Consider the following 27,981-nt stretch of genomic DNA (forward strand, 5'->3'; position numbering starts at 1 on the left):
TCTGTGAGTGTTCATTAGGACGTGAGCACACGATAAACCATCGCGGTCAACATTATCGACCGAGCTTAGATCTTTTGAAGCTATGGGCAAAAGAAATTGTTCTTCACATGCCAATTTGCCAATTTCTCGTCATCATGGTGTTTTTCAGAAGGCGATGGACTGCCGTTGTGACACATTCAGAACCGAGGGGCCCATCACTGTCCGCGATACTTCAATATATGTGTAGAACATTACTCATTTCTCTCGAAATTTTCACTCCTGGTCAGTGACACAGGAAATGCTCTCGTGCGTTTGTAATAATGTACAGTCTCCTGTCTCTTGATAATCTTGGTATCTTCCAAAGCAGTCCCTGATGCCCAACTCCACTATCCCACCTTGATAACCTGCGACCTCTTGCGTACAAAACCCAACCGTCCCAGATGCCCGTCCAAACTTTGACAGAATCAATGACTCAACCTTGACCTTCGTTTTAGGCAACCCTCCGTCATCGTGATCCATCCGATTCGTGAGTGCCTGCGCCAGTTTCCGTTTTCCCGATGTATAGGTGTTCCGTGGAGCCGTACCCAGTTTGGCATCGCCCCTATCCCGCATCCGTATGTAGCGAGGGCGATGCCGCAACCATTCGCCGTAAAAACAAATCCGACCCCATGTGTCCTGTCAACTGATTCTCGTGCCCACGAGTGAATTTTCCGAAAAGCATGTAGCGAAAGAAAGCTTTGGGAACAAAAGTGACAATAGTCCCGACTGGCCCCCTCTATGACCCTGGTAGTCTCTTTCCATTAATGTTCCGTGGTATCGGTATAACGCCGGGATTTTCGTGTATAGCCGTGCGTGTAGTAGAAAAGAAGATACGAGATACGGCCCGTCATCGAATTATAAATAAGTTTTCAAGAAAGGTTTTCTCTGAATGAAGCGTCTGCCGCTAGGCATTATTCCCCGCAAGGCCAATGGTGCCTTTCGAATTTTCATTGCATCCGTGATATCCCCACGCAGTGGTTTCGATAGTTTCATGTACGAAGGCATTGTCATCGCGGTCGAAAGCCAAGTTGACATGTGGCTACCTGAGTAGATGATGACCCTGTCGGGATGTGCCAAAGACCATGGGTGATGTAGGCCGTGTGATTAACAAAGCATCGTCGAATATTGAAGGTCGTGAAAGGCACTCTATGACCATCTACTCTCGCTTGAGTGGAGGAGTTCCGTCGTCAGAGTGATCTTGCGAGGAGCGTCGCCCGTTCTCGTTTTGACCATCACCCTCCTTGGAACCACACCCTTTGACTAGACGATGTCTCTGCGATATTGGTAAGCTTTTGTTGTTTTGCTAAAGCAGGAGTTTGCAGTGCAAGTGTTTCTTGAGATGTTGATGGCTTACCTTCAAGGCGTCCTTGCGAGAAAAGCTCTTGTCGCAAAAGTTGCAGGGGAAGGGCTTAACTGCGAGGTGGATTCTCTTGTGTCTCTTCAGATCGTGGTTTCGGTTGAAGGACTGTGGGCACTGGTCGCACTTGAAAGGCCGTTCGGCTTGCGGGTTGGGCTGCCCCCCGTGGGTGTGGCCGTACATTGATGGTGCAAGATGGTGCGCTCCATAACCGCCGGGGACGCCCATACCGTTGACGAGTGACATTTGGTGCCCAGGAGAAGTAAGGTTAGACATGATCGGTCCTCCCATCGATGGAACATGATAACCAGAGTAGCGGTAAGAGCCAGGAGGTGCCATCGCGGAAGGGTGTTGTAGAGCGGCAAGGCCTCTCCCGGGGCCCGCTGAAGTTGTTGGAGAGGGAGCGGTGGGCGAGGTGTGGGATTGTTGGTAGCTATTGAACGGCTGCTGGGGGGCAGAGGATGTCGAGTAGTAGCCGGGAGTCGCTGGTGGTCGAGATTGGTAGGAATCAATGTGGGAATGCAGACCGCCGGGCGTTGGAGGTTGCGTCGAGACAGCGCCGTGAGATCCAAGGATGCCACCCTGGGGCGTTGGTGGGCCCTGAGACGGCAAACTGACTGGTGTAGATCCCGCTCCTCCGTGAGAGTAGGCCTGGAAGGACTGATGCGTTTGCCCGTACGGTGGTGGAGGAAGGCCCTCGCCGGTTGCGGGTGATTGCGAAGTGCGAGAGTAGGACATTGGGGATTGCTGATCGTAGGTGCTTCCGCGGGAGGCATACTGAGAAGTCTGGACGAGCCCCTGAGGTGTCCCAGAACTAAGCTGGTATGAACTCGAAGGCGTAGGCCATGATCCGTGGCCGTTTCCTCCAGGATAGTAGGAGCTCTGGGAGCTCGTGGTATTGACACCGGAAGAGAGCGGGCTAAGCCCTTCACCTGGCACTCCTGAAGGCGATGTTAGACCAGAGCTGGCGGTTAGAGGAGAATGTTGAGTATTTGAGGCAGCGGAGGAAGAGGAGGGAGCCGACGGCGTAGCCATCGCGGGGGCTTGCCACGATGATGGCGACTGCAGAGGCTGATTGTGAAAGCTGAAGGGGTACTGATGAGAATGTCTACTCATACTCGGTATATCTTGGTTTGTCGACGGAAGATGAAAGGGGGGCAACGCCTGTGTTGCTTGTCTTCGAGCTGTGAAGCTCGAAGAAGTCTCCATTGCCATTTTGGGTGGGGGTTGTGGTGTCTGGAGTTTTGGTGATTTTTCGAATCCTCCTCGTTCTTTCCTGCCACGGGCAAGCTCTTGCTTTTTGGACTAGGTGTTTTTGGATCGTTGCTGCTGGGCGGACTAATCCAGCAGGCAGACTTTTGTCGGTACTTTGTGCCTGGCCGGAAGATCGGTGGAGCTGGAGCGGCAGGAGCAGCAGGAGCGGGAGTACAGAGTCTGAGGTGACGTGACTGAGCTACCAACCTTGACGGCAGGGCGCAGCGGATGTCAAGCAGAAGAAGGCACTTGGGTCTCCTTTTCTTCTTCTCTCTCTTAATCTCCTTCTCTGTACAGCTCGGAAGCAACTGCTGTTGGCGGAGACCGTCCTAGGGATGCGGCGTCGGAGCTGAAAAAAGCTGGAACTTCAACGCGGTGTTTAGGAATGCCACAGACGAGAGGATGCCGCCGCTACTGGATTCGACAACGACGATGACCGGTGACAGTCCAACACGGCGCAATCAGATGTCCAAAATCAGGTGGGTGGTGGAATGTCGTGACTTTGGGCTTGGGGGCAGGAATGAGAGAAGAAGGCAAGACAAGACAAGACTAGACAAAGCTGACGAGAGAAGGACTGCTCAGATAGCCCAGGTAGGTAGGTAGGTAAGGTGGATAGGTAGATAACCAGGAAGGGTAGTGTCAGGTATACAAGTATGGTACTGATAGTCAGGCCCTAGGATGAGGAGAGGAACGCTGCCCTGGGAGTAAGGCTTGATGGAAAAGGTGGATTGGGTTCGGAGTAAATAGATGGCAGGCCCGGCGGACGGGGTCGAAAGGAGGCTTTGTGTGCAGGTTTTTAAGCTATCCTTCGAGCGAGATGTCGAAAGGAGTTATCGTGCGTCGATCACCTTAGTTGCCAGTCCAGTCCCGTCTACCTTGCCAGTGTGGAGAGGCGGCTGTCGAATATATGTAGCTCGTTGATGGTGCGGGACTTGGACTTGGGACACTAGGCCAGGTGCGCTTAGGTCAAAGCCAGCCAGCCCTCTAGCTCGGGAGGGCTGAAGGGGGCTTGTGAATGGGTAAGTCCAACACCAAATGCTACCGGAGGACCCTGGGCGCCTCAGCTCCAAGTACCGGGGGTGGGCTATGTGTCTGACAATCCAGGAGAGATGGTCGATGAGGTACGGAGTAGCGCCTGCCCTACAACACGGCCAGAATGGACAGACAAATGGACGCTCGTGTTGAACCGTCTCGTCCCGTCCTGTCTGCTGCTCCTGATCCCTCTGTTATGCTGCTAGCTGCAATAAGAGTGACTTGTTGGAATGTCTGGTGAGCCAAAAGGGAGTAGAGGCGGTCGGTCTCGAGATAGTGTGTGAGAGTGAGAGAAAGAAGCAGGATGAGAGATGTGACAAAAACTCGTGCTTTTCTCTCCTCGTCAGTGTCTCTCCGAAGAGCCTGTCTCTCTCTTCTCTCTGTTGTCTCTGTGCCAGTCCGTACCCGCCCGACATTCGTCGAGTCCCAGCCGGAAGAAGAATCAAGATGCAGGAGAGGAGAGCAGTAGCCAGTCACTCAGTCACTCAGTTTGTCTGTAAGGTAGGTAGGTAGTGAGATAGTTGAGGTACCTCAAGAAAGGACTGTAGAGTCTTTCCCTGCCTTGGAGAAGGGTAACAGTGGCGTCTTTTGACTGTCCCTCCTCGGGCTTGGGACAACAAGGTCTGGGCGTTTAAGGTCCAAGGCGGAAAAACAAGCAGGCTGCCGAGACGGGTGAGCTTGGGGCTCCTGAAGAAGGGGGTGCGGTTGCTCAAAGGTAGCCGCTGGCTGGCTCTCTCGCTCTCTTCTCTATGGAGATTAAAGGTTGATACCTACCTCATTGATGGATGAGCATGACCGGAGACAGCCTCTCTTGCTGGCGTGGATCAAATAGGTATCAGGAGCGGGCGAGGCTCCTTGCTTTGGGGAAGCACACAGACGAAGAGGTGTGAGGACAAGAAGGGGGGGAGGGTGTGAGAGGAGATGAGCGGGCAGAGAAACAGAAAGGTACTCGATCCAGGGGCGTGGGCGTGGTCGTAGGCCTAGAAGCCCGAGCTGGATTGGGAATGGCGATTGGGAGTGAGAAGTTGTGTGTTCCAGCCAGGTCTGTCATCATTCAGTTGGCCATTTCAACGAGGTCAGGGGGTGGGGAGGAGAGGAGGAGAGGAGAGGAAGGGGGGCCAACCTGCCAGCCGGAAAAGAAACGATGAAAGAAGCAATTGGCGGCGTGAGCGAAGGAGAGACGAAGGATGATGTAGGTATGCTTTGGAGATGTTTCCAGGTACCAAGTAGCCAGGGCGGGAGAGGCAGTGAAATTGAGAGACAGAGCCCCGAGACGGAGAGACAGAAACCAGAGAGACACTGGCAACTGAAGTGAATGAGGGCGATAAACTGAAAGAGGACGAGATACAGAGAAACGGGGAGGCTACTGGGCTAGAGGCTGGAACCCTGTCTGGCCCGTCTCTCTGTCTGGCTCTTACTCCGTTGCTGCGCAGGTGAGAGTCCCCAAACCGCACTCCATCCCATCCTATCCCATCCCCATCCTTGCACCAGCACCAGACACTTGGGTCCCGTATTCTTTGCCCCCTGAGATTGGCTTCTTTCCAAGTCGAGCAACAACGAGTCGCATGTGCTTTTCTTGCCCTGTCTACTTGCTTGGAAGCTTTGGATTGCTTGCTGGCATCTGCTTCTGGTCCTTGCTCACCCACACCCCATCCCGCGACGGGCCAGATTAAGGATAGCGAGGTTAGTCTCTTTTGTCCAAGCGACGTAATGCTTGGACCCGTCCTTTCAAGACGACTTGCTTCAGCCAAACCTTTCTCGTTCTTACCCTCTCCCCCGGGAACCGCTAGACTTGGGATGATCTGCTGGAGATTGGCACTGACGTCGGCCTTGCGGGACGGACCCACGGTTCGCGGAATCGCGACGACGTCGCGTTCGTTTGGTCAGGAATCGCGATTCTCGTCCAAACGTCATGTCGCTCGCCAGAAGTGTTCTTGATCTCGGCAGGGAGACTCCCCTCCACTCTATCTGCCGGGTGACCTGTCCCTTTTGCGCAGCTTGCGCAGCTTGCGCAGGAGCGATGAAATGCGCGGTAGCTGTACCCTCGTGCCGAGTTGTGAGCTGGTGAGAGCTGGGGAAGTACCCGTCAGCTACGGTCAGGATTCAGCACAACCCACCCTGTTATTGCTGTTCCGGCGGACCTCCTCCAGCTTATTCGCACTTTGGGCCCATGTTATTACAAGGCTCCACCCTGAGCTATTGTCTCCGGGCGCGCGACCATCCAAGGAGCGTGGTGCCTGTGCGAGTTCGCCAGAGTATAGTACGGTACGTATGTGCTTTTCTGCTTCGAACAAGGGTAGAGTCAGCCCAGTCCAGTGTTGGGTCGGGTCGGGTGTGTACGAATAGCGTGCGTCCGTCTGTCTGTCTGTCTTCCTCACACACACACACACACTCTCTCTCTCTCTCTCTCTCTTTGGGGTGAAAGAGCTCGGACACCGCTAGGGGGTGTGGTTCGAGTACTCGAGACTGTGTGCTCGCTCATCTTTCTCGGGGCTAGCTCAAACCCTGGTCCTGCATCAGCTCAACCCTTTTATTCCCTCCACCAGAATACCACTTGAGATCAATGGTTGATGCTCGCCTCCAACAGATGCCTATCTGTACTGCGGCGTTGCTCTCCCGTTAGCATCCCTCTGCCCTCCCCCCTTCCCACCCCCAGAATTCATGCAATGCTTACTGGTTCCCGACTGAATGAATGAGCTTTTCTTTGTGTGTGTGTGTGTGCGCGCGCATACCTAGCTTAATAGCGTGTTACCCGATGAGGGCCATCTTGACGGCAAGTAGAGACTCCAGATGCTTGTCCGCCACGATCTCAACGACTTATCGATGGGCTACAACCCCATATGCGAAGCCCCCCGTGAGCCCCCACCACTAGAAGAGACGGTATGAATTGACATGACGGACGATGAACCTTGCTGCGCTTGGCAAGGTGAACGCCCAGGCACGTCTTCAAAATGCCATCTGTGCCTCTTGCAGATGGCCACGAAGGGGCCCCCGGGGAAGGGCGCCGTTGAGACGCGGTTATGGAGTCTGGGACGCTGAAGATCGTCCGTGCGGCTGGGACCAACGTGAGATGATCATCCAAACTCTGGTGCTCGGATGTACGAATGTGCTTTACATGTTGATGGTCCAGCGTCCCTCCAGTTTCGACATCGCAGCCCAGTGGCTTGCTTGCTTATGGTAGGTATTCAGGGCGCGTGACATGAGGGTGAAGTCTCCCTTTCATCCATTTGCAGAGAGGGAGGGGGGCAGGACATGGAGGGCGTCGTACCTGATGATCTATTATCTGCTGGGCTTCAACGAGTAGCTCGTGCAGGCCCATCGCTCCTGGGGTCTAGTCTCCATGATGGAGGAAGCTTGCGCACACAGTTGTCAGTAGCAGGACATTCCGACTGGTCAAATAGGTTCGTGCCGTGTGACAACCCCCCATACATCTCCATTACAGGCAATCCCAGCCCAGGCCCAAGTGACCTGACCTACCAATACCTGGGAGGTGTCTACAGACACTTAATTATTGACCAGCACCGAGCAGACCGGCACGGAAGATAATATGGGTCTTGTCAGAGACTCCGTATCTGTGAGTCCGTATCCGTACCTTGAATGAAGCCGTGGTCACTCGAATCCCCCGCCAACGTGCCGGGGATGAGCTCTAGCAACAACCCTGTCCAAAAGCATCCTTGCCTCGAGCCCCCGGCTCTGTGCCAAACATATAAGAATCTCTTATGGCGCTCGCGCCAGGGTACCGGGCTTGTTTGCCAACACTGCCTGCCCAGTGCCCACTCGTTGTGCCGCGCAGAGGAATAAAGCCGGATCGCTGTCCGTTTAGTTTTTGATGGTTTGCAAGTTCGCCGTTCCCAAGAGTCGAAAATGATCCACAGTTCCGTTCCTGATCCAGAGCTCGGACAATTCTTACAAGCCCCCAGTCCGGCACGGTGCCATCTGATCTGGGCGCAATGGCTCGTGGCCATTGTACATGCGTCCATGACAGGTTGTCAAGCCCGCTCACCCGCTGCGGGCTGCAACTTTTTCAATCTTTGCACCGCGATGACACGACGCGCGATGTGCTCTATGCACCCGCCGCGTGTGATATAGGGTCCAAGTTGCGCAGTAGTCTCTCATGTGCTGCTTGGAGTCTGTATCCGTACCGTATCCAGTTGAGGAATCAGGTAGCTATGAATATCTCTTCAACGACTGCCGATTGGCACAGACGATGTCTTCATTTGCCAAAGTGGGAAAAAGAAAGAGTTCGGATACCAGAGGTAGGCTGAGCTATGGGATTGTCGGTCTAGACTTTCGGTCACAATCCTTACAACCTCACCACTTCCTTACTTCTTTTTTTTCGATGAATTTTCTCCCGACATTCGTTGCCTGCCGCCAAATTTGCTCGAGCTTGTCTCGCCCACACATAACTGACCTCATATGCTGGTTATTGGTTACTGTGCTGTGCTGCGCTGGGCCAGGCTGTTGTCTCCCTGTCTGCCCTTGGACTCGGCATGCATCAAGCTTCTCTCCCAGAATGTGGTCGTCGCTTGTCTGTCGAAATTTCTTGTTCTTCTTTCTTTCGGCTTGGCTTCCTAGGTCAATCCGTCGATTTCTCTGAGCCAGAGGGTGACCGCCCATTGCGTCCCAGACCGCCACACCCCTCAGCTGAAGCCCTTCACTGCAACACTTTCGAAGATGCGAGTGCTGCGCTCCATTTGCTGCGTCCAGGAATCTCCTTGCACTGGGTCCAGCCGTGTCTCGCTCCACTAGCCTCTCTTCCAGGTGTATCCACTAGCCGATTGCTAAGTGCGCCGCTACTGCATGGTCCGGCTGCATGGGAACGCATACAGCTTAGCATCTTGAAGGATATGCCACGGTGCCACGATGCCAGCGGAAGGGGGAGCAGCGTTTATACGCGTCTGTGACTATTGTAGAGGGCATGACAGGGCGAGACCTCATCTCGTTGTGCCAGTCGAGAATGATTCTATCGAGATGCTTTCGTTCCGAGCAAATTTGTGTGATGGTCTTGTTTTGAAGATACCTACGACGCATCACGCACTCCACTAGGCAGCGTCTCGAGAACAAAGAAGGAGGTTGCGTAAGCGGTCCATTCGATGCATGCTTCGGGCCTACACCAACCGACAGTCCATACCTTAACTGTGCCGCGGTCGGTCTGAAAGCGAGTTGACCAGTCACCAGCCAGGGCTCGAGGCTCAGATTATGCCTGCAGCCCGTCGCCCAGTATGCAGGGGTTGCTCCTCAAGTCGTTTGTGTTATTTGATGCAGGAGTCGCTCTTCCGAGACCATTTGGTTGAGGACGATGTTGCTAATCTCTTCCAGGTCTTTCCTCGTGCTTGAGCATCGTCCGGCGCGCTGTATGCCATCATCTCGCATGCCCCATAAGAAGCTATAAAACCTCGTCGATGTTACCGTAGATCCAAGGCGGGAGGCGTCAATATCTCACTGTCATCGGGATTCTCACTCGTCCTAGTCTTCCGCGCGCGCGCCGTGGCGCCAGTGGGTTGTGCAAGGCAGGCTCATGCATTATCCCTGGACCAACTTCCCAGTCGCACTGCTCTCCCAGACGGGAGGGAAGCGGGGGTTGCATGTGCAGGGTGTCAGTTCCGCACTGGGGCTGCCACGGCGCCGCGTGCTTTTCACGCTTTCCTCTCACCCTCTCCATGCTCAACTCCCCACGTCTCATCGAGCTAGTAGATTATCAACCATTGCAAGTCACGTATTCGAAGTCTAGTCCTAAACCGTACTAAGTCTTGAGCCGGACTATCGCCTTGACTTTATTCGGGAATTTTTGACGAGACGTGAGAATTGCCTGCTAGGCATCCTCATATTAGGTTGTGTATCCGTACTCCGTACATGTGACGATCACCGCGAAAGCCGGCACTGGTTGAACTTCAATTTAATCGCGTCTTCAAAACCGATGTTACAATCCATATATCTGTATTGTTTCCAATTTTAGCGTGATGCTGATGTTGACTGATCCTGGGAATCCTTCTACCTACAAGGACCGAACCATCTTGCTACGTCGGTCTGGTGCCCCATCTTGTGTAACCCAGACTCGGATGCCAGTTGGACAGAATGCTGAACGGGATGGACGGGTGAGATGACCAATGAGGCCAAAGCCGCGCTTCATCTTCCGCACATTATAGTCGATGGGTCACCCACAAAGCTGAAGGTTGGGCACGAACGGGTTCCCGGCGAGATGGAAAACTGCTGTTTACACTAGCTAGCTCCCACCTGCGATTCCCGAAGAGCCTGTTGTCGCATCAAGGATATCGGAAGGCGGAGTTCCATGATCTGATGCCATCATTTGACGCCAACGCGTCGAGCCTGAAACACTACCTTTGGTGGGTTCTATGCAGATCGACAAGGCTGCAAAGCCATACTGACAGCTTCTTGGCCGTCGTAGCTCAAGAGGTAGGGTTTCGTTTCTCATTAAAGAGCCACACCATCTCTGAGACCAAGCTGATCGTTATGACCGTGAGCCTTGAGGCTAATGATCCCTATCACTTTCGCAGTGTACTAGTCTGCGGAATCCATCCGCCACCAGCCGCTCCGCGATGGGCGCCGCGTCCAAGAGGTCTATTTTCTCGCTTGGAGTAGTACCTAGTGTGCCAGGTCGATGAGCCAGCCCCTTATCCCGCGAGAGTTTACTTTGGCTGAGCCTCCAAGAGCTGCTTGGAAGTACCTTCTAGCTGATGCCTCACCGCTCCACAGTGGTTGAGAAACGAAAAGAAAATGTGAGACCTGTGGCAGTCGCCCTCGATATGGCAATTGGGTAGCCCAAAGCCTTCGAAGCTGTCGAATTCTTCGTTTTCTGAAAGTAGGCAAAAGTGGTTTGGGATGATGTGCAGGTCTGCGGGACAGCATCTAGAAATTCGAATGGTGATTGCTCGGACCAGTCTCTCGGATCGACTTGTCAGCCGGCAACCTCGAACAGACGGCGTATTCGGGGAATGAAGCGGGAAATTGAGACTTGCGTCGCTCACCCGACTAATCTAGAACGGGCGTTGTGATATGCTATGGGTCTTTCAGGCACTTAGTGTTGGTCGTCCAAGGCGCAGAGATCTAGGAACTCCGTAGACCAAGGCTGTGATCCATATGACCTGGAGTTTGGTATAAAAAAAATTAACCCCCCCCCCCCCCCCCCCCCCAAACTCGTGACGGCTACGAAACCAGTTTCATGGTCTTGATCCTTTGTGTGTTTTCGACTGCTACTGAGAGGCGTCTGTACGACAGGTGCTACATCGTAGAAACGAGGACACCCAAGCGGGCGTGATTTAGACGCTTCAACTCGGGCGTGGGCGCATCCAATTGAAGGGGTCTGACAGAGGTGCCATTGACCTGTAGGCAACCACCCACCAAGGATACGGACGTATGGCGGTTCCCAGCTGCCACGGACAGGGGATGCCATGAGAGGGTTTCCGACCTTTCGGGCACCCATTGAATCGTCCTCGTTTGGTTATTGTATCCGTACCTATGAATACTGTGTATTGGACGTTTCATTCCCCCTGCGTGTCGACGCGCATAGAAAACTGGCTGATGGGTGATGTGGACGCTTGTTGACAACTAGAAATGTTTTCTGGTATGACAGACAGCCGTTCAGGCTGTTTTCGGCCGCAACAAAGAGAGAGATGGACGGCGGGCCATGTAGGTAGGTCGTTTCTCACACAAAAGTCTCCCGCAGAGTGGCAGGCCCCAGACGCAGAATAAGATGCGGCGCCTGGGAGGCGGTTCGGCTTCGCGGGTGGAGGATCAACGCCACCAAGGACGCCTGATAGACCGTGCCCAAGGATGGCGTTTTTCAGGGGTCGAACGGGATGGCTTCTGGGCTAGCTCCGTGACAACCTGGTTGAGCGGCATTCGTCTGAATAATAGCCAGTGATAAGGCAAGGCCGTGGCCGGATGGCAGAAGCGAGTGGGTTGGTATCGAAAACAGGATGCAGACCAGGTCAGCACGCGAGGTGTGATTTGTGATAGGACGTAGCCTGCGTTACCGGAAAGCCGGGGGTCTCGACCGGGCTGGCAAAAGACGATGGGCAAGGTGGTGTACAGCTGGTAGCTTGGAACAGCAGCTGCAATATTTGCTGCGAGTTATCGGCGAGTGCGACAGACCAGGGCCGTCGGGTAGTGGCAGGTGATTACTGGTTGAGCGGCGGACTTCTTTCAGCTGCAGCAAATCGTGACGCTTGACCAGACCCGGGCGGGACGGACGAGATCGGGAACGAGATTGTCATATTGAACGTCTGAGATCTTGGCGCGCAGTATCCGTAATAAGTCAACAGACGGACAACCTGACTGCCATGAGAGTTGATTCGTGATAGAGGGCTGACTAACCCCTCCCCGGACAATTATGGCGTGGAGTAATACACAGTACTCCGTAGTGCGTGTAGTATTAACTAGCCGAGGCGGAGGTGGTTCTTTGACAACGAGGTTCCCAACTTCCTGCTTGGTGTCACATGGATGTGGTGGCCAGTCGATGCGTCTCACAAAGTGGAGGGCAGAACAAGCTCAAGAATGGTCGTGGGAGGCTTGATAGAGTTGAGTTGGGGGCGACTGAAAGCCAGACTTGCCAGGGTACACTAGGTATCCAGGCGGATGGAATCGAGATCCGAGAGTTTGGTCGAGGCTGCAACGGTCAACAAGCCATTGATGCAAAAGTGCCATCATGTTGGAGGTGGTTCAACCCAGGAGGCGTTTTCTCCGCCGATGAGGCACAGGCAGGGAGGTGAAAAGAAACAGAACAAGTCGCGTCTCGAGCAACTGTTTGACGAAGGTCGAGGCCAACCTGAACATACGGAGTAGTGGTCTGCAAGGATGGGCAGCAGCGCCCAGAATGGCAGCGTGCAGGGGAAGGAGACAATCCTCGTCCTCCAACTTCCTCAGTTTGTCCCATTGGATTGGACAGGTTCGTACCCGTCTTACATAAGGCACGAAGTGCTACGTACTTCGTACCCAACAGATGGAAGCAAGCACGGAAGGCACCACTCAGTGCCCACTACCACACCAAAGGCTGTAAGTAGTGTAAGTGGAGAGAGCCAAAGGTGGAAGGGGCCATGGGCGTGCCTGTGGGGCATTCCAGACGAACCAGGAGTCATGGCTTCAACTCTAAATCCGAGCATGGGAAATCCCGGCCCACTCCCGGTGCAGCAACACCTATGGCAGGAGCTCCTTCTTTGATCTTTCACGGGTAACCTGGCGCCATGTCTGGGGCAGGCAAAGGCCTCCTCAATGTCTCCTCACCTTGGCTTCCATCATGTTTGTTTGCGTTTCCTCTCTGTCTTTCTCTCTATCTTACCCTTCCATCATTAATTCACCATACTCACCACAAGCATCCGTAATTATCTCATTGAACAAAAAAGGAGGCCAACCTCCTTAAACGCACAAACCTCCGGCTTCTATGACTCGGTACGCCGCACTGACGCTGGGCAATTTGGCATTTGTGGGCAACCACTTCACAGAGACTTTTTACATGGCAAAGCTGCCCATCTCAGGGTCCGGTCCCGGCCACCCGAATCCTTCGCCCACATCAACCAATGCTTTCCCGTACTTGTTGCGTTTTAACTGATGATCCATAGTCTAGTACCGTTTTTCACCCGCGCCTTTCTGACCTTCCAAAAGGGACGCCCGCACCAGGAGTGAATAGCCCATTACCCGAGGCCCCCCCCGCTTCTCACTCCCCGTCGTACCTTACCAAGAGAGGCTACCGTTAGGCCGGACTAAATAGGTCTTCTTGCCTTAGACAGAAAAGAGGTGGTTCTGACATTAGGCTGTCACTTTCCGGAGAGCAGACACTGAAGCAAGCCACTCGACCCGAGCCATTGGACCCCTCGAGGATCCGACGCCTCTTGACGCCCCGTGCTGCGGCGGCCGCCTGCCATCTCATCTTGAGGTTGCACCTTTCCCGGGCCAACTCCGCTAGTGACCCAGCTGTCGGGTTGAGTGGGCGCCTCAGGCAAAACGCAATGAATCACGGGCTTCCTCGCCTACCATATGGTAACCAACGACCAACAACAACCATACCTTACAGGAACTACCCGTGGATCGTTTGCTTTCGTCAAACTTGGCCCAACGCAGCAACGGCTTTTCCCTTTTACACTCCACCAGACTACCCGAACCGCTCCGCCAGCTTCGCCTTGATCCACCCCATTCCGTCTGTCATCGCCCATTCCAGGTCTCTCAGGCCGCCCGTACATGTTTCGACCTTGTTCAATCCCTTTAGGACCAACGACCTGACCTCCCTTGCTTTGCCCTGATTGTCTGGCCCATCAAAGACTATCTACTTTACCTTCCCGTGCCTGTCCATCGGAGAATTACCCAATGCGGATCTCAACTGCTCACACCTCTCCCTTGTTGCCCTAATCAGAATCGCCTCTCTGACGATGCTATTCAACACTGTTATATCCATTCGTGCCAGTCACCAAGTGTAAAATGGCATGGTCAACTCTACCACATACGTCGACAACAGTCTCTGCAAGCGAGAGGCCCTCGTCATATCTCAAGTGGTCTGCACCATGATACACAGAGAAAATGAGAGACAAATTAGACGCAAGCTTCGCACGAACGCCACCAACCCAACGGCGCTGCCGCCGCAATCGTGGCAGCCGTCAGACCTCAAACCTACTTTGTTGCGCCGCAAATCTGGCGATTCCCTATGAAATGCGCCCGAAAACTTTGATGCAGCTAAGATGGCATTACTACCCTTCAGCCCTATCTACCTCCAATCTGTCCTGTCGAAGTTTATTGCCAAGGACCTTAGCCACGGCTTTCCCGTGCGAACCAGTTTGGCGAATATGCTCTATGCGACTTTTCCACTCATAAAGTTGCCTCAATTTCAGCATAGAATTAGAGAGATTTGAACACTCAGAGCTTTTCTCAACTATTCTCTACCACGGTCAGTCTTTGCAGGTATCAGGCTCGTCACGAACGAGCAATGTTGGACTTGGAGCAATGTGTCTCTGGCATAGCAGCCTCTCACATGGACTCTACAAGGTGGTCTCATCACCCAATTATCAGAATGGTCCCCTAGCTTGTGATGATCCAGTCAAAAGATAGAAAATAGATGGATATTATTTGCTTGTCTAGGGATCCAACACTGCTATAGTTACCTTAACTCCACCCAGCATGATTTACCAAATTAATGAGCTTGCAAGTAACTGAAGGATCGAACAGATTACTACCTTTTGCGTGATTCTTTTGACTCAAATCTCGTCCTTGTTACAAGCCCCGAATTTCTGTTTAGCTAAATGGCTATCCATATCTGTTGATACCTTCACCTTCAAACGTTCGTCGGACCATATTGTCATAGACACGGATCAATGGAGGCTTCCACTCACCAGCCCGTTCTTTCGTCTTGAGACCTCACGTTACCCGACATGCTATGCTTCACCTTCAGAGTCTACTTCGAAAGGCTTCGCCCTGTATGCATGATTGTCTAACAAGTCGGTGAGGTATCTCTCCCATTCCATCTTTCTAACGAAGTCATGTGACTGTTGGCCTTGCATGACACAACAGCCCACCTTTCGAATGAAATAACAGCATATGCCTGAAACTCTGTGAAATATGCTCATCTAAGCCTATTATCACTATCCGAGGAAGCTAGACGCAGCTCTCGTAAGTCCCACTGCGCCTTGCGCCCTCGGGGCTTCTCGATAACCACACAGACTCAAGAAAGCTCAACCTCTTGAAACAAAAGTACCTAGCGGATAAGCATACCGTTTACGGTAATTCTATTTGCTAGGCGTTCTGACCCCTTTGCTACCCGAGATGGGTTTTGATTCTACTGTCATAATATGCGCCTCGTGATCTCGAGCCTCTGGTCCGGCCCCTTCCAGACAAGATGCTTGACCTTCTTGAACATCCATATTTTGGTCTTTTGGCCTGCCCTTTGGCGCTATTGCTCAAAATCTTTCACGCAGGGAAGATAATTTTGCCTCGTCAAGAATACGTGCATCTAGTCCACGATGGTCGTCAACTCGCGAACACATGTCTTGCAAGATCACTCCCGAGGGAACACATACCAAGGCAAGAGGCTACACATCAAGTGCAGAGATGGCCTCTTCCATTAGCCTCAGGTTCCAGATTCAGCTCTTGTATGACTTAGGTTCAGTAAAGTACATCCAGTTATCTTGAGATCAAGTGACCTCCGTAGCTGGATAAGTCTGCACACGACAGAATACAAATTGATACCAACTTGTCACAGGCGCCTCAATGGCGCAGTCTTCCAAGACTTTTCCCTGGGTATGTCGCTGCTGCTGCTGCTGCTGCTGCTGCTGCCATACTAGAGCATCAATAGGGTAACCTCACGAGGCCAACCGACAATAGTCCATTGAGGTGTAAAGGTCGATGGCAACCTCCGTTGTTTCAGATACCACATCCATCGAACCAACACCGTCAAATATCTGAAGCCATTGTTCTACGATGTTGCTTCGTCGGTTGGTACCTAAATCGATGTTCGTATAATGACGCCGCCTTTTGATATTGTCATCGGCCAAGATAGTGCCTGAGACGCAGAATTGCTTTTGTGAAGACTCAAAGACAACTTTACACGGCATTATCAACTGCAAGAGATCCGCCGCCAGTCTCAAATCCACTCAATCTATCATTTTTCGACATCTCAGGTGATGGGGCCTTACCAGAAGCGGTGAGTAACACACAAAGGGTTAAGGGTGAGGGAGGTGTTGGTCAAGTTAATGGATAAACATCAACCAGGTCTTTTTCCCCCTCGCAAGAAGAAATCACGATACTTCAATCAGTGGTCAAAACTACAGATTTCCGAGGCGCAATCTTTTCAGTCTCATTCTCAACTTTAAGCACTGTTCCTTGCATACCCAGCTTCGCGGATTCTTCGCCTCCCGTCGAAAAGCAAGGCATATTCGATTCAGTTGAATGGATACCGACTGAGCCCTCGTCGGAAAGCCCATATTTCTTCTTTCGCTCACCGGCTACAGGGTTCCCAACGATCTGATTAGCTAGCCGGCTAGGGGGGACAGGGGATTGGCCACCGCCAATGAAGGACACTTAATGACTTATTCGTACTCGTCAAGTCAAAGTATCACTTGCGACGAGCGATCACGGAGAAGGTCGGCAGCAGTGCCTCTCCTTGCTGCACGTACGCCGCTTACTAACTCATCTGTAAGACAGTCGACTTATACGAAGATGGACATCCTTTTTGGGAGTGCAATCTGATTTACGGATAATTCATACATGATGTCTCGGCGATTACTCCCGATGTGATACTCTAGACGTCACCTATTTTGTACGTTGAGGATAAGTACGCCTCTGATGATACCTGCGGCTCAAAACACGTCCGTCGGTAAGAAAGACAAGGCCTTCCCGTCGGACAATTGCCCTGACAGGCCAGGGTAGAGGCTCGACAAGGATCTCTTGTCCGTTCGCCTGATGTCTGTTCTCATTAATCTAATCAACGTGGCGGGGGTGGACATCTTCTCAAGTCCCATACGAGCGGCAAACAAATCAAGACAGCAATTGCAGGGTTTCTTTTCATGAACGTACTCTGCCTTGTGGGTATGTATTGGTCGACCTCAGTGGGGGCCCCAGCCAACGTCCCTCTGTCGTCTTCTTGCTTAGCGAACATCGTGGCGTTCAGATCAGAGACAGAAAGTGAGATTAAGGTACGCTCGAGACACCTTCCACTTTCTTTCCGGGAAGTAGGATTTCGTCGGTCAACATGAGACTCTTTTCCAATCATCATATCGCCCGACGCCGGCGTCCTTTCCCGGCCCGCCATACCATCTCGTGACTTCCCTAATCCATCATATATGATGAAAGTTGGAAGGAGAAGGGGCGTTGCCGAGGTAAAAGAAACCTTTACACTTTACCAACACCTAAATGACCAGGTTCCAAGACACACTCTCCTTCCTTGGAACCAGCAGAAGATCCCACATAGGCGTCAAGTAGCGTCCGGTGCGGGTTTCAGAGGGGAGACCAACCATCATTGAATCATCACTTTTGTAAGCCTACTCGTTCGTCATCTTACAAACGAAGAAAACGACTGATCACAATTCTTCGTGACGATCCTAGTCACACCGAATCTCGGTGGCCGATCAAAGCATAAGAAACTGCTCAGCCAAAGGAACAACTCAACATATTCCCAAATCCGGGTACATGATGCGAAAGCCGACTTCCAACCAATAAGCGCATCACCGCCATCCTTCACGCCGGCGATCCGATATCGCGCGCCTTTTCCAGTCCGACGTGGCCCAGACTCCCTCCATCCCGAGATCCAGACTTTGTTTCCCATTTCTGATGGCGGCGACGGGTCAGCCGACTCAAATCGGGAGCTGGGAAAAGGAATCTGCCCTACCGGCCAAACCGTCCCTCCGGAACCTGATACTGATACCCTCTGTTAGTGGCGGCAAAGACGAACCCTTCCGACTGTGGTCGACCTTCATCTCCCTCTTTCTTTCCTGAACTACGATGCGATAGGGCGAGGTTGTCTTTGAGTTTATGCACTCATCATCGACGGCCCGCTCCGCCCCAACAACATCGCGGTATCCACATTTGAGCAGCACATCTGCCCGACTATCTAGATGCCGCTGAAACACCCAGTTATGACATGTCGATATGATAGACAACACCGGACTCCGGAGGGAAGCGAATTATTCATCTTATGCTTCAGAGGGGCTTCAGAGGTGCGTACTATGCCATGCTCGCGATCAAGCCAACCAGCAAGAAGGCCATACCCCCCTCTCCCACTCCCATCCCTTCACCCTTTACCGCGCCGCACCATCGCGGCCCGCCCCTAGAGGACTCCATAAGAGATGTCAAACATCGACAGCCAGCCGCGCTGCTTCACACGTTTCTTTATTCCATCACATTTCCTCCGTCTCCGTTGAAGTGTCAAACATCCCACATCTGCCCTAGGTGGGGGTTCCAAAACTTCCCAGCGCACCCACTTCAACCACAAGTACAACAACTGCAATGTGTAAGACGTCATTGACGTCGAAGAGATGGCTTTCCCTCACCCCTCGACCCACGAAGCGAGCTGGAATCTCCAATGAACCTGCATGAAGGGTCCGCCCCCGCCCCGACCATCAAGATCAAAAGCCTCCCACGTTTCTTCTTTTCCCTAACCCTCGGCAAGTGGACCATCTAGACACAGCTTAGACCTCCCACGCCCCTTACAACGCACAGCCCAGCAGTTCTCCGGATTTATCGATACATCGGCAAGTACATGTTTTCATATACGATGAGCAACGGCCTGGGAGGGGTAAGGCAAAAGAAGAAAAGATCAAACTGTGGGTTTCGTGGACAGACCCCTGTCGAGAAGAACAACGACGGAGGCCCTTGATGCGGGTAGCATTCTCCGTAAAGTCGACTGTATCCTACGACGAGATTCCATATTCGAAGTCGTGTCTCGCCGAATCGGGGACTGCGTTCAAAAATGGAAGAAAGTGGCTGTGAGCCAGGTGATTCACGAGCACAATCTTGGGACCAATGATATTTCGGACATCAACATCTCGGTTGCGGCCTTTCCTTGCCTCGAACCTGACTCATTGCGAGTATGTCAAGCCACGGATCTAGGTCCAGGTTCAGGCACACCGAACAGTGCTTCTTATCCGTTATCCAAGCCCACCATCTCGCATTATCGCCATCGTTGACGTGTAGACTCTGGAGAACTCCGAGACCTTCTGTGCGAAATCAACCGAAAGTCACGATACGGCGTAAGTAATGGTGGCATGGAGGGGGTGTGTGACTCATCAAATAAGAATCGATTTTCAATCTCATTCATTCTTACATTCATAGCCTCAATACATGAAGGCAAGTTTCCAAATCTCAACCGGCAAAATTTTCAACCCAAATCATGCCTTTGCCCCGAGACCCAACCCGTTCGGTGAAACAGCACTTCAAACGTCCCTGATATTCATCCCGCCAGAGGCATCAGACACAAGATCCATTACGCGTGACATTGCGCTGACCTCCTTCGCTTCGGAAGCGAGCTATCGACTAGCTTCCCTGACCTACAACTTGGAAGCGGGGCGTGCGCTGCCGACGGCGGTAATCTCATCGTACAGCAGACTATTGGTCAAGTTAGTACCTTTAGTCTTTGATAACAATCACCGAGTGGTAAAAGCCGCGGGGCGCAAAGGAAAAGCCCCGACGAGGAGCGAGATGTGGTGGTGGTGGCAATGGTGGTAGACTTACGTGGTCAGGAAATCAGCATAATCTTCACCAGTAACCTGGCCGGCAAAGTACTGCGCGGCGAGGTGGTACTTGTTACCCTTGGGCGCCTTGCTGGCGAGCTCATCGGCGGACTCCTTGAGGAGCTTGAGGGCGTAGGCCTTGTCGACCTTCTTGCCCTCGGCAGTGGACACGCCGTGCTTCACCCATTGCCAGAGCTGAGAGCGAGAGACCTCGGCGGTGGCGGCATCCTCCCTACACGCGACGTGTGAGTTTTCTCTGATTTTTTTGAATGGGGAGGGGGATTAGTAGCACGCGAACTTACATGAGGAAGTTGATGGGAACGCAGCCAACGCCACGGATCCAGGCCTCCATGTAGCCGAGGCCAATGTTGAGGTTCTTCTTGATACCCTCCTCGGTAATCTTGCCCGGCACGTTCATGTTCAACAGGTCGTTCTGGCCAATCTTGACATCCTCACGACGGACAAAGAGCTGGTTGGGCGTGGGCATGTTCTTGTTGAAGATTTCAGAGGCAATGGCCGCCAGAGCAGGGTGAGCGACCCAGGTGCTTTGAAATTGTGTTAGTGGCTAATTCAATGGCACAGAACAGAACGGCAGCAGACTCACCCGTCGTGACCAGCGCGGACTTCACGCAGCTTGTCGGCGCGGACGCCTTCCATCGCCTTGTCGTTGGCGGCCTTGTCGTCCTTGATGGGGATCTGGGCAGCCATGCCGCCCATGGCGTGAACGCCTCTCTTGTGGCACGTCTGGATGAGGAGTTTGACCTGGCGGCAAGGGTTAGTCTCTCCTCGATACAAGCACGCGGGAGGGCGCGGGGTTACTCACGTAGGCGTCCATGAAGGGGCTCGTCATGGTGACGGCGCTACGGTCGGGCAGGACGAAGTTGGAGTTGTTCCTGAACTTCTTGATGGTGCTGAAGATGTAGTCCCAGCGACCGCAGTTGAGGCCAGAGCTGTGGTCTCTCAGCTCGTAAATGATCTCGTCCATCTCAAACGCAGCCAGAATAGTCTCGATCAGGACGGTTCCGCGAATGGTGCCGCGGGGGACACCGACGTAGTCCTGAGCCAGGTTGAAGGCGTCGTTCCACAGGCGGGCCTCGAGGTGAGACTCCATCTTGGGGAGGTAGAAGTACGGGCCAATGCCGATATCGATAGTCTGGCGGGCATTATGGTAGAAGTAGAGGCCGAAATCGAAGAGGGAACCAGAGATGGGCTCGCCGTCAACGGTAACATGCTTCTCCTCCAAGTGCCAGCCGCGAGGTCGGACAATCAGAGTGGGTAGAGTACGGTCGGTGCGGAGCTTGTATTCCTTGGAACCCTGCTTGAAGTCGACCTTGCGGCGGTTGGCGTCGTACAGGTTCACTTGGCCGTTGACCATGTTCTCCCATGTTGGCGCGCTCGAGTCTGTAATATAGGATTGTCAGTACAGTGTTCCATTACGGTTGGGTATGTTTCCGATGTGGCTCAGACTCACCCTCGAAATCAGCCATGTAAGTCCAGACATTTGAGTTCAGAGCATTTACGACCATCTTGCGATCAGTCGGGCCGGTGATCTCTACTCTACGGTCGACCAGGCCAGGGGCCGGCGGGGCACCTTTCCATGTGGAGTTCTCTCTGATGTGCTTTGTCTCGGGGAGGAAGTCGGGCAAGACGCCGCGGTCAAGCTCGGTCTGGCGGAGCTTGCGGCGCTCGAGCAGTGACTTGCGAGTAGCATTGAAAGAGCGATGCAGCAGGGCGAGGAAGGCGAGGGCGTCGGGGGTGAGGATCTTGCGCTGGGCATCCGTGACATTGCCCAGGACGTTGACGCCTTGAAGGATTGCTTCGGTGGTAGCCATTGTGTATGTGTAAATGTGTGTATGTCTACACTTGGTGATGGTGTTTGCTGTTCGGTAGTACGCAACTGATAGTAGGATCTTCCGGTCGGCGACTACGCAGGTTGGTTGTCGCAGGAAGGTTTTCACGTGTTAGAGGAATGCGCACAAGCTTCGTCTTGAGACAGGATGACGGTGATGGTAAGCGTAGCACGCGGGGTATCTTTAGTTTTCAAGGAGAACAAGAGCAATTGGATTGGGATGGGAAAGATGTAGAGGAAGTATGAGATTGGATGTTCTGGAAGAAATAGACGGAAGAAGTAGGCTTGCTGGTAAAAGGACGAAGAATGCAAGGCACCATGGAATTGTTAAAGAATACAGCTCCCGACGGCGCGTTGGACATGGGCGAGTGCCGTCGCAAGCTCGGCACAGACGAGTCGAGCGAGGGGTTGGCCGGCGCCCATCCATGACAAGGGTAGGAATGATGCATGCGCATACCTACTCGAGCAGACCAGGAGAGGAAGAGGCAAAAAGAGGGACCAAGGGGAACCTGTCGGGATCCACCCGAGGTACACCGAAATTGGCGGAATTGTAGCCGAAGGGAAAGGTCCATACGCCTTGCCATCTTGTGTACTGGCACAGTATCATCAATGTTTAGTCAGGGACCCAGAAGCAGCTAGCAAGTTACGACCATACCTACTCGAGTCGGCAGTGATCGGGCTGATTCGGGTGGAAGGAGAGCTTCAGAGCCGGACCGCGGGGAGAAGAGGAGAGGGGAAAGCCTCGAAAGAGACGTCCATGCGTTGTGGTTGATGTTGGAGATCGGGTTACAAAGGGAGGTTCGTCAAAGGAGACGCCAGACGCTTGTGAAAGTGTGGGGAAGAGTGAAACCAGACCTCCAAAAGAAGCCGAAGGGAAACCTCCAAGTCTACACACACACTACAGCCAGGACAGTGACTTTGCATGTGCTCATCCAGTTTGCTCCATAGCAAGTACCGCCTATGGCCCTTGCCTTCCATAGGTACATTAATTTCCATGCCAGTCGAGCTCGGGTTCTAATCCGAAGAAGCAGTGAACCATGCAGCACCACGCGCACCTGCTTTCCCTCAAGGAGCCTTGCTTCCCAGTGACCTCATGGCAATGCCTCTGGCATGTCTTATTGGGTTGAAAGTGACATGGGCATTGCATGGTGGGGTCAGATTGCGATAAGACTTGCAGAGAAAATCGACAGCAACACTGAGGTGGTCACTAGTTCTAAAGCGCCCATCTCCGCCATCGTTAACAAAACTCCTTCAACCGTCTCACTTAACTGAATCGCTTACTCGATGCTATCGAGCAAGTATGTGTAAATTCTTTCTCCCCAAGTCAAGGCCTTGCGTGCTTTCTCAACCCCCGTGTCCCAACGTACCCACCCAAGAACCCCAGTTCCCCAGGCCGAAGTCGGGTCCGGTCGCGATAAGAAAAAATACACTGTCGCCGCCGGCGAAAGCCATACTCGACGGAGGCGAGGCCCGCAATTGAAGCTCGTCTCTGGGGTAAGGTAAAAAAGAATAAGGGTCTGCCGCAGGTCCACATACGGATGCATTTCTTCTTCGAAAAGGTGAGCTTACTGCGCATCAACTCCTCCTCGGGATCTTGAATGGAAGCATTGTTGGGTGACCAACGACAGCAACCTTCATATCACCAAATCGGCACTCGACTCTACCTTAGCACACTTCGAGAACCAATGTTCTCTCACTCTCTCTCCACTTGCCGAGCTCTCATGACGCGGGACACAGGGATCCTTACCCGTGGCTCAAGCTCACATCTAGATCCGATTCACCGAGCTGCCGAGGTCTGCTTCCCGTGCTACCCCAGCTCCGCGAACCCCAATCAGCGTCCTTGTGGATGCCGACACTTTCCGGCCCTTGCCGTCGACTTTCCAATTACACCAAGAATTACACGCACCATGTAAAGTACTGATGACACGACAGCCCTCTTCTCTAATAGCAATCAACTTTTTGGTACCTATACAGCTCGACTCTATGAACAATAGCCTTCTCCCTTTTCAGCCATACAAAGAAACTGTTGATGATTGAGGAATGATCTCGATCATCAGACAGAATCTCCAAGCCACCGATCCGTCGTAATATGGATGTAGACCACAGCTACAATGCTGGGAAAGCCATCGAACCATATTCATTATCCATCCCCCAGTTCCTCCAGTGCTCTCCAAGGCTCGTGATGTCGAGCTGTAGGCCATGCTCGCATTGAATCAAGTCTTATCCTCCGAAATGAAAATGCCCAGCCTATGCTTGATCCCAGGTATGTGACTGGCAAGAAAAAGTGAGAAAAGAAAAAGCAGAACCGTGGGGGACCCGTCGATCCTCAGTCAAGCAACCTCCCGAGCCGGTGCCCCAAAAACGAACGTCGCCGTCCACATTCTGACGCCAAATGCAATCTCGTCCATCCTCAGGAATTGAGCGTTTTGATCATCATCTTCTCCTTGGACTTGTCGGCGACAACCAGCCCTCGCGATCCAAAGACCGTACGGACCGTGTCCACAACCTTGTGGAAACTGCTGGCCGCCCCGCGCTCTTGCGTAAATCGTACAATGCAGAGGGGACCCTTCTTCCCGTGCTCGATCACTGTCATAATCTCCGCAGCAAATGCAACTTCCTTCATGCCTAAGTCTGTGCCAAACGTTAGCAGAGGGGAAGAAGACAGGGTTTTGCTATGGAGCAATGCAAGTCAACTCACAATTCTGTGCCCCAACTCGGGCAAACACAATGTTTCTCTCCTTCTCGACCTGGATATCTCTCATACCATAACGTCGCCAGTCTTTGAGGAGGATCACCATTTCTTGCCGAGCTCGCTTCCGCGACATAACTAGGCAAACGTGGCTCGTCGCGGGCTTGACACCGAAGAGGCGAGCCAGCCAGTTTTGATGAACCGCGATTGTACGAGCTCCCTTTTCAGAGTCGTCCCAGTTCTTAACTGATTTCCGGCTCGTTTCGTGCCCAGTAACTCTTCGGTCGTCGGGGGAGGGAGAGTCATCATATTCCGGACCTAGATCATCTGTTAGTGTTGCATGCTCAATGAGTCCAACCTTCGTAGTCCATGACTCACCAGCGATCGCCATCTTTTCATCTGACTTAGCCTTGCTGCTCTTCCAGAAAAGCAGACCGAAGCCCTTCTTCTTGGTTGCAACTGGGGGAGGATGCTCGTGAATCTTTGTCTCCGAGCGGCTCGGGGCTGTAGACTGGGTTGTCATGCTGTAAGCCTGGGTTTCCTGGGTTGCCTCGGTATTGATGCTACCCTCTCTAGAGGTGCTATCCTTTGAGTACCGCTTGAACCATGAGGACTTCTTCTGCTTCGTTGTGGAACTTCCATAAGTAGCAGCAGATGGAGTCGAAGGTTCATCCGTACCCGATGCACCATGCATATAGACGTAGCGCTCCTCGACCTGGTCCTCGTAAGCCGGCCGCTCAGCAGTCTTCTTTCGCACGTTCAGAGGCTTTGGGATCGGGCTCGTTGCACTTGGCGAGTTGACAACACGAATAGTCTCTCCTGCTTGGACCAGGTAATCAAGACCGTCGTGGTCAGCGTAACCGCCGGGGGTCTTTGGCGGGGCAGATACAATCCTGTTCCGATCAGCATCCCCCCAGTGGGATGAAGACTCTGAATCTCTTCCATTCTCGTTGATTGCCGGCAAGCGACCAGTCATCTTGTTTTGACTATGTGTAGGCGCGGATACAGTACGGCGGTCTGGCTTAGGAAGTAAAGTAGGAAAGCCCAGACGATTGACTTGATCGACAAACTTTCCGACACGGCCAGAATGCTGCACATCCTTGGGATGGTCGTAATTTTTGCTGAGCCTCTCAGCTTCCGGACTCGAAGATGGCGTCGATTTGGGAGGCGGCAAAGGCGGCAAGGGGCGAGTATCCCATGGATGGTAAGGGTTGGTCAAGGTCTCGGGAGAGGATGTCACTGGTCCCAAAGACAGGCCCGTAGACTCTCTCTTGATACCACTCTTGTCTTCTAAAACCAGCTCTGTTGTCTCATCGGCAGATATGAAGCTGTTGAAGGCTTCATCACAGTCCTTTGCGATGCTATTGCTGAAGTGCCGAACTTCCTCGTTGACCATGACCGCCGGATCCCGAGGCTTCACAATTTTCAGCTTTGGTCTAGGTCTGTCCATCATTGAAATGCGCTTTGGTGGACTTGTCGGGGATTGGGGTCTCTCCAAGTAGGTCTCCTCTCCAATAGCGTTCGGGACACCTCGGCGACGCTTGTCGGCATGAGCATCGGTAGACTTCTTTCTTATGTGAGAAAAGTCGATACCTCGCTTATGGCGGGAAGCCGGTCGGCTATAAGAAGTTCCTTGTCTGCTGCTATGGAGCGAATTCATCGAGCTGCGAGGGGACTGGAAGCGGCCAGAGTTTGCTGTTCGCTGAGAGTTTACGCGGGAATGACGCAGTGTCGAGGTTGTCTTGATGCGTGGCAACTGTGATGTCTGCGTACTATCTCGCTTCATGGAGCCGCGACGATTACGATGAACAACAATCTTTGCATGACTGGCCTGAGAATGCCCTCGCATAGGTCGGCTTGAGTTATAAGGATCGTAGCTCTGGATCGTTCCATCATCTGTCTCCGCAATATGAGAGATGACTGTGAAACGCGAGACGCTTCTGCCTGTTCCGTCTGCTCTGGGCTGGTTGAATTCGACGGTTGATACTCTCTTCTTCCAAACAGGCTCATGGAGGTGGTGGTAGTCACTGGGAGACTGAGACAACTCTGGGAGAAAATTCTCTAGCTGTTTCTGGCGGTAGCTGTGAAGAAGCCAGTAGAATAGCTTCTGGTCGTTTTTCCTGGGTCAAGTTAGTATCTTTCCAAAAGAAGCTGGTCATAAGTTATACATACGCAGAGTCCATGAGCTTCAACTTGATCTGATGTTCGGTGAGCATGTGCCACAATGACCTAAGTTGCCTAACTAGATGAGGGTCAACTTCATGGGGCTTCAACGGGGTGTAGTGAAAGCCCTTGCGGAGGTCGTTGAGCTGGCAATTGCTGCCAAGGTCGTCGAGGTAGTCGTACTTCCGAATCAATGGATGCTGCCACATCTCCTTGATGCTGATTCTTGTGTCAGGGTTGGCCACAAGCATACGGCGGATAAGATCCTTGGCTTCAGGGCTCAGAAAGTCTGGGATCTCGTATATGCCTCTCTTGGTTTTCTGAAGCAGTGCACCAATGTCCGGGTCATCGAAGGGCAGACATGCGGCTAGAAGGGCATAGAGAATGACTCCCAAGGACCAGATGTCGGCTTTATCTCCTCGATACTGCTTGTGCTTCAACAGCTCAGGAGCAGCGTAGTGAGGACTGCCGCAAGCCGTCACAAGTCGATGCTCCGAAGATTGGTGCAAGGCGGCCATACCAAAGTCGGCAATTTTGACCTTGTTGTCGGGGGTCAACAGGATATTTTCGGGCTTGAGGTCTCGGTGGCAGATGTTGAAGGAATGGCAATATTGAAGAGCGCTCATCATTTGCCGAAAGAGGAACATAGCGTCCTCCTCAGTGAACCGACCGTTGGTGTTGATGTAGTCGAATAAGTCACCTTGTTCGACATACTCAAGTACCAGATAACTGTTAGAGAATTAGCTTGGGACTTGTCTCAATGCGACAGCGGCAACCAACATCTCTGATCGATTCTCCCAAATATCATACACCTTCATAACGTTGGGGTGATCGACCAGCTTCAAGATGGCCACTTCTCGCTCGATTGAAAGAGGCACACGCATCTCGCCATCGATCTTCTCGGGTAAACTGTCGTCGTAGTCGTGAAGTTCAGCAAGACTACCAGCTTGGATCAGGTAGGCTGTCTTCTTGGGCACAATTTTGACAGCGGCCAATTCGCCAGACAGGCGGTGCTTGCAGAGTCTCACGCGAGCCGATGAACCCTTTCCGAGAGTTCTGCCCAACAACCAGGGACCAATGTGTGTCTTGTAAGCATAACCGCTGCTTCTCTTGCTCGATGTGGTCGTGGAGGCCTGAGATGCCTGGGACATGCGCTTCGACGGGTCAACATCATGGGATGCTCGCGCTCTTGCAACGGCAGGGTTGCGAGCGCTAGGAGGTCCAGCTGAAGTAGCCACGGCTTTCGCTCCAGTGACCGGCGGGTCATAGTCGTTTGCATGGCGTTGGCGATCGGTGTTGTTGTCGCGTGACTTTGATGACTTGACGGGAATTTTGGATGAAGCGTTATTGATGCGTTCGGTCGCATCCGCGAGAGGAGCCCGGGCTTGAGAGGCCGAGGCCCTCGTCCGACCAGTCTCGGACATCACAGCGGTATTTCCAGGGTTGCGGTCAGAAC

The 27,981-nt window shown here is 52.9% G+C and overlaps 4 protein-coding genes across 4 annotated transcripts; all 4 read right to left on the reverse strand.

Annotated features, from left to right (window-relative positions):
* Positions 1 to 1,174: 1,174 nt before the first annotated feature.
* On the reverse strand, positions 1,175 to 2,590 carry BDP55DRAFT_538669 (uncharacterized protein; the record flags this gene model as incomplete). The annotated part of the gene is made up of 2 exons (XM_060567970.1): positions 1,175 to 1,291; positions 1,373 to 2,590. The coding sequence occupies 2 exons, from the start codon at positions 2,588 to 2,590 to the stop codon at positions 1,175 to 1,177; spliced, it is 1,335 nt and encodes a 444-aa protein (XP_060437185.1).
* Positions 2,591 to 16,811: 14,221 nt separating this feature from the next.
* On the reverse strand, positions 16,812 to 17,376 carry BDP55DRAFT_641586 (uncharacterized protein). Its single transcript, XM_060573407.1, has 2 exons — positions 17,174 to 17,376; positions 16,812 to 17,063 (listed from the first exon to the last, which is right to left on the reverse strand). The coding sequence occupies exons 1-2, from the start codon at positions 17,370 to 17,372 to the stop codon at positions 16,957 to 16,959; spliced, it is 306 nt and encodes a 101-aa protein (XP_060437186.1). The 5' UTR covers positions 17,373 to 17,376; the 3' UTR covers positions 16,812 to 16,956.
* Positions 17,377 to 19,821: 2,445 nt separating this feature from the next.
* Positions 19,822 to 21,656, reverse strand: BDP55DRAFT_539206 (malate synthase; the record flags this gene model as incomplete). Its single annotated transcript, XM_060568012.1, has 5 exons — positions 19,822 to 20,056; positions 20,127 to 20,369; positions 20,429 to 20,586; positions 20,648 to 21,218; positions 21,262 to 21,656. The coding sequence occupies 5 exons, from the start codon at positions 21,654 to 21,656 to the stop codon at positions 19,822 to 19,824; spliced, it is 1,602 nt and encodes a 533-aa protein (XP_060437187.1).
* Positions 21,657 to 24,083: 2,427 nt separating this feature from the next.
* BDP55DRAFT_625657 (uncharacterized protein) lies at positions 24,084 to 27,949 on the reverse strand (the record flags this gene model as incomplete). The annotated part of the gene is made up of 4 exons (XM_060571506.1): positions 24,084 to 24,304; positions 24,372 to 26,482; positions 26,535 to 27,254; positions 27,336 to 27,949. The coding sequence occupies 4 exons, from the start codon at positions 27,947 to 27,949 to the stop codon at positions 24,084 to 24,086; spliced, it is 3,666 nt and encodes a 1,221-aa protein (XP_060437188.1).
* Positions 27,950 to 27,981: the final 32 nt, after the last annotated feature.

This window comes from Colletotrichum godetiae (genome assembly GCF_030913485.1).
Source record: "Colletotrichum godetiae strain CBS 193.32 chromosome Unknown BDP55scaffold_1, whole genome shotgun sequence".
Lineage (NCBI taxonomy): Eukaryota > Fungi > Ascomycota > Sordariomycetes > Glomerellales > Glomerellaceae > Colletotrichum > Colletotrichum godetiae.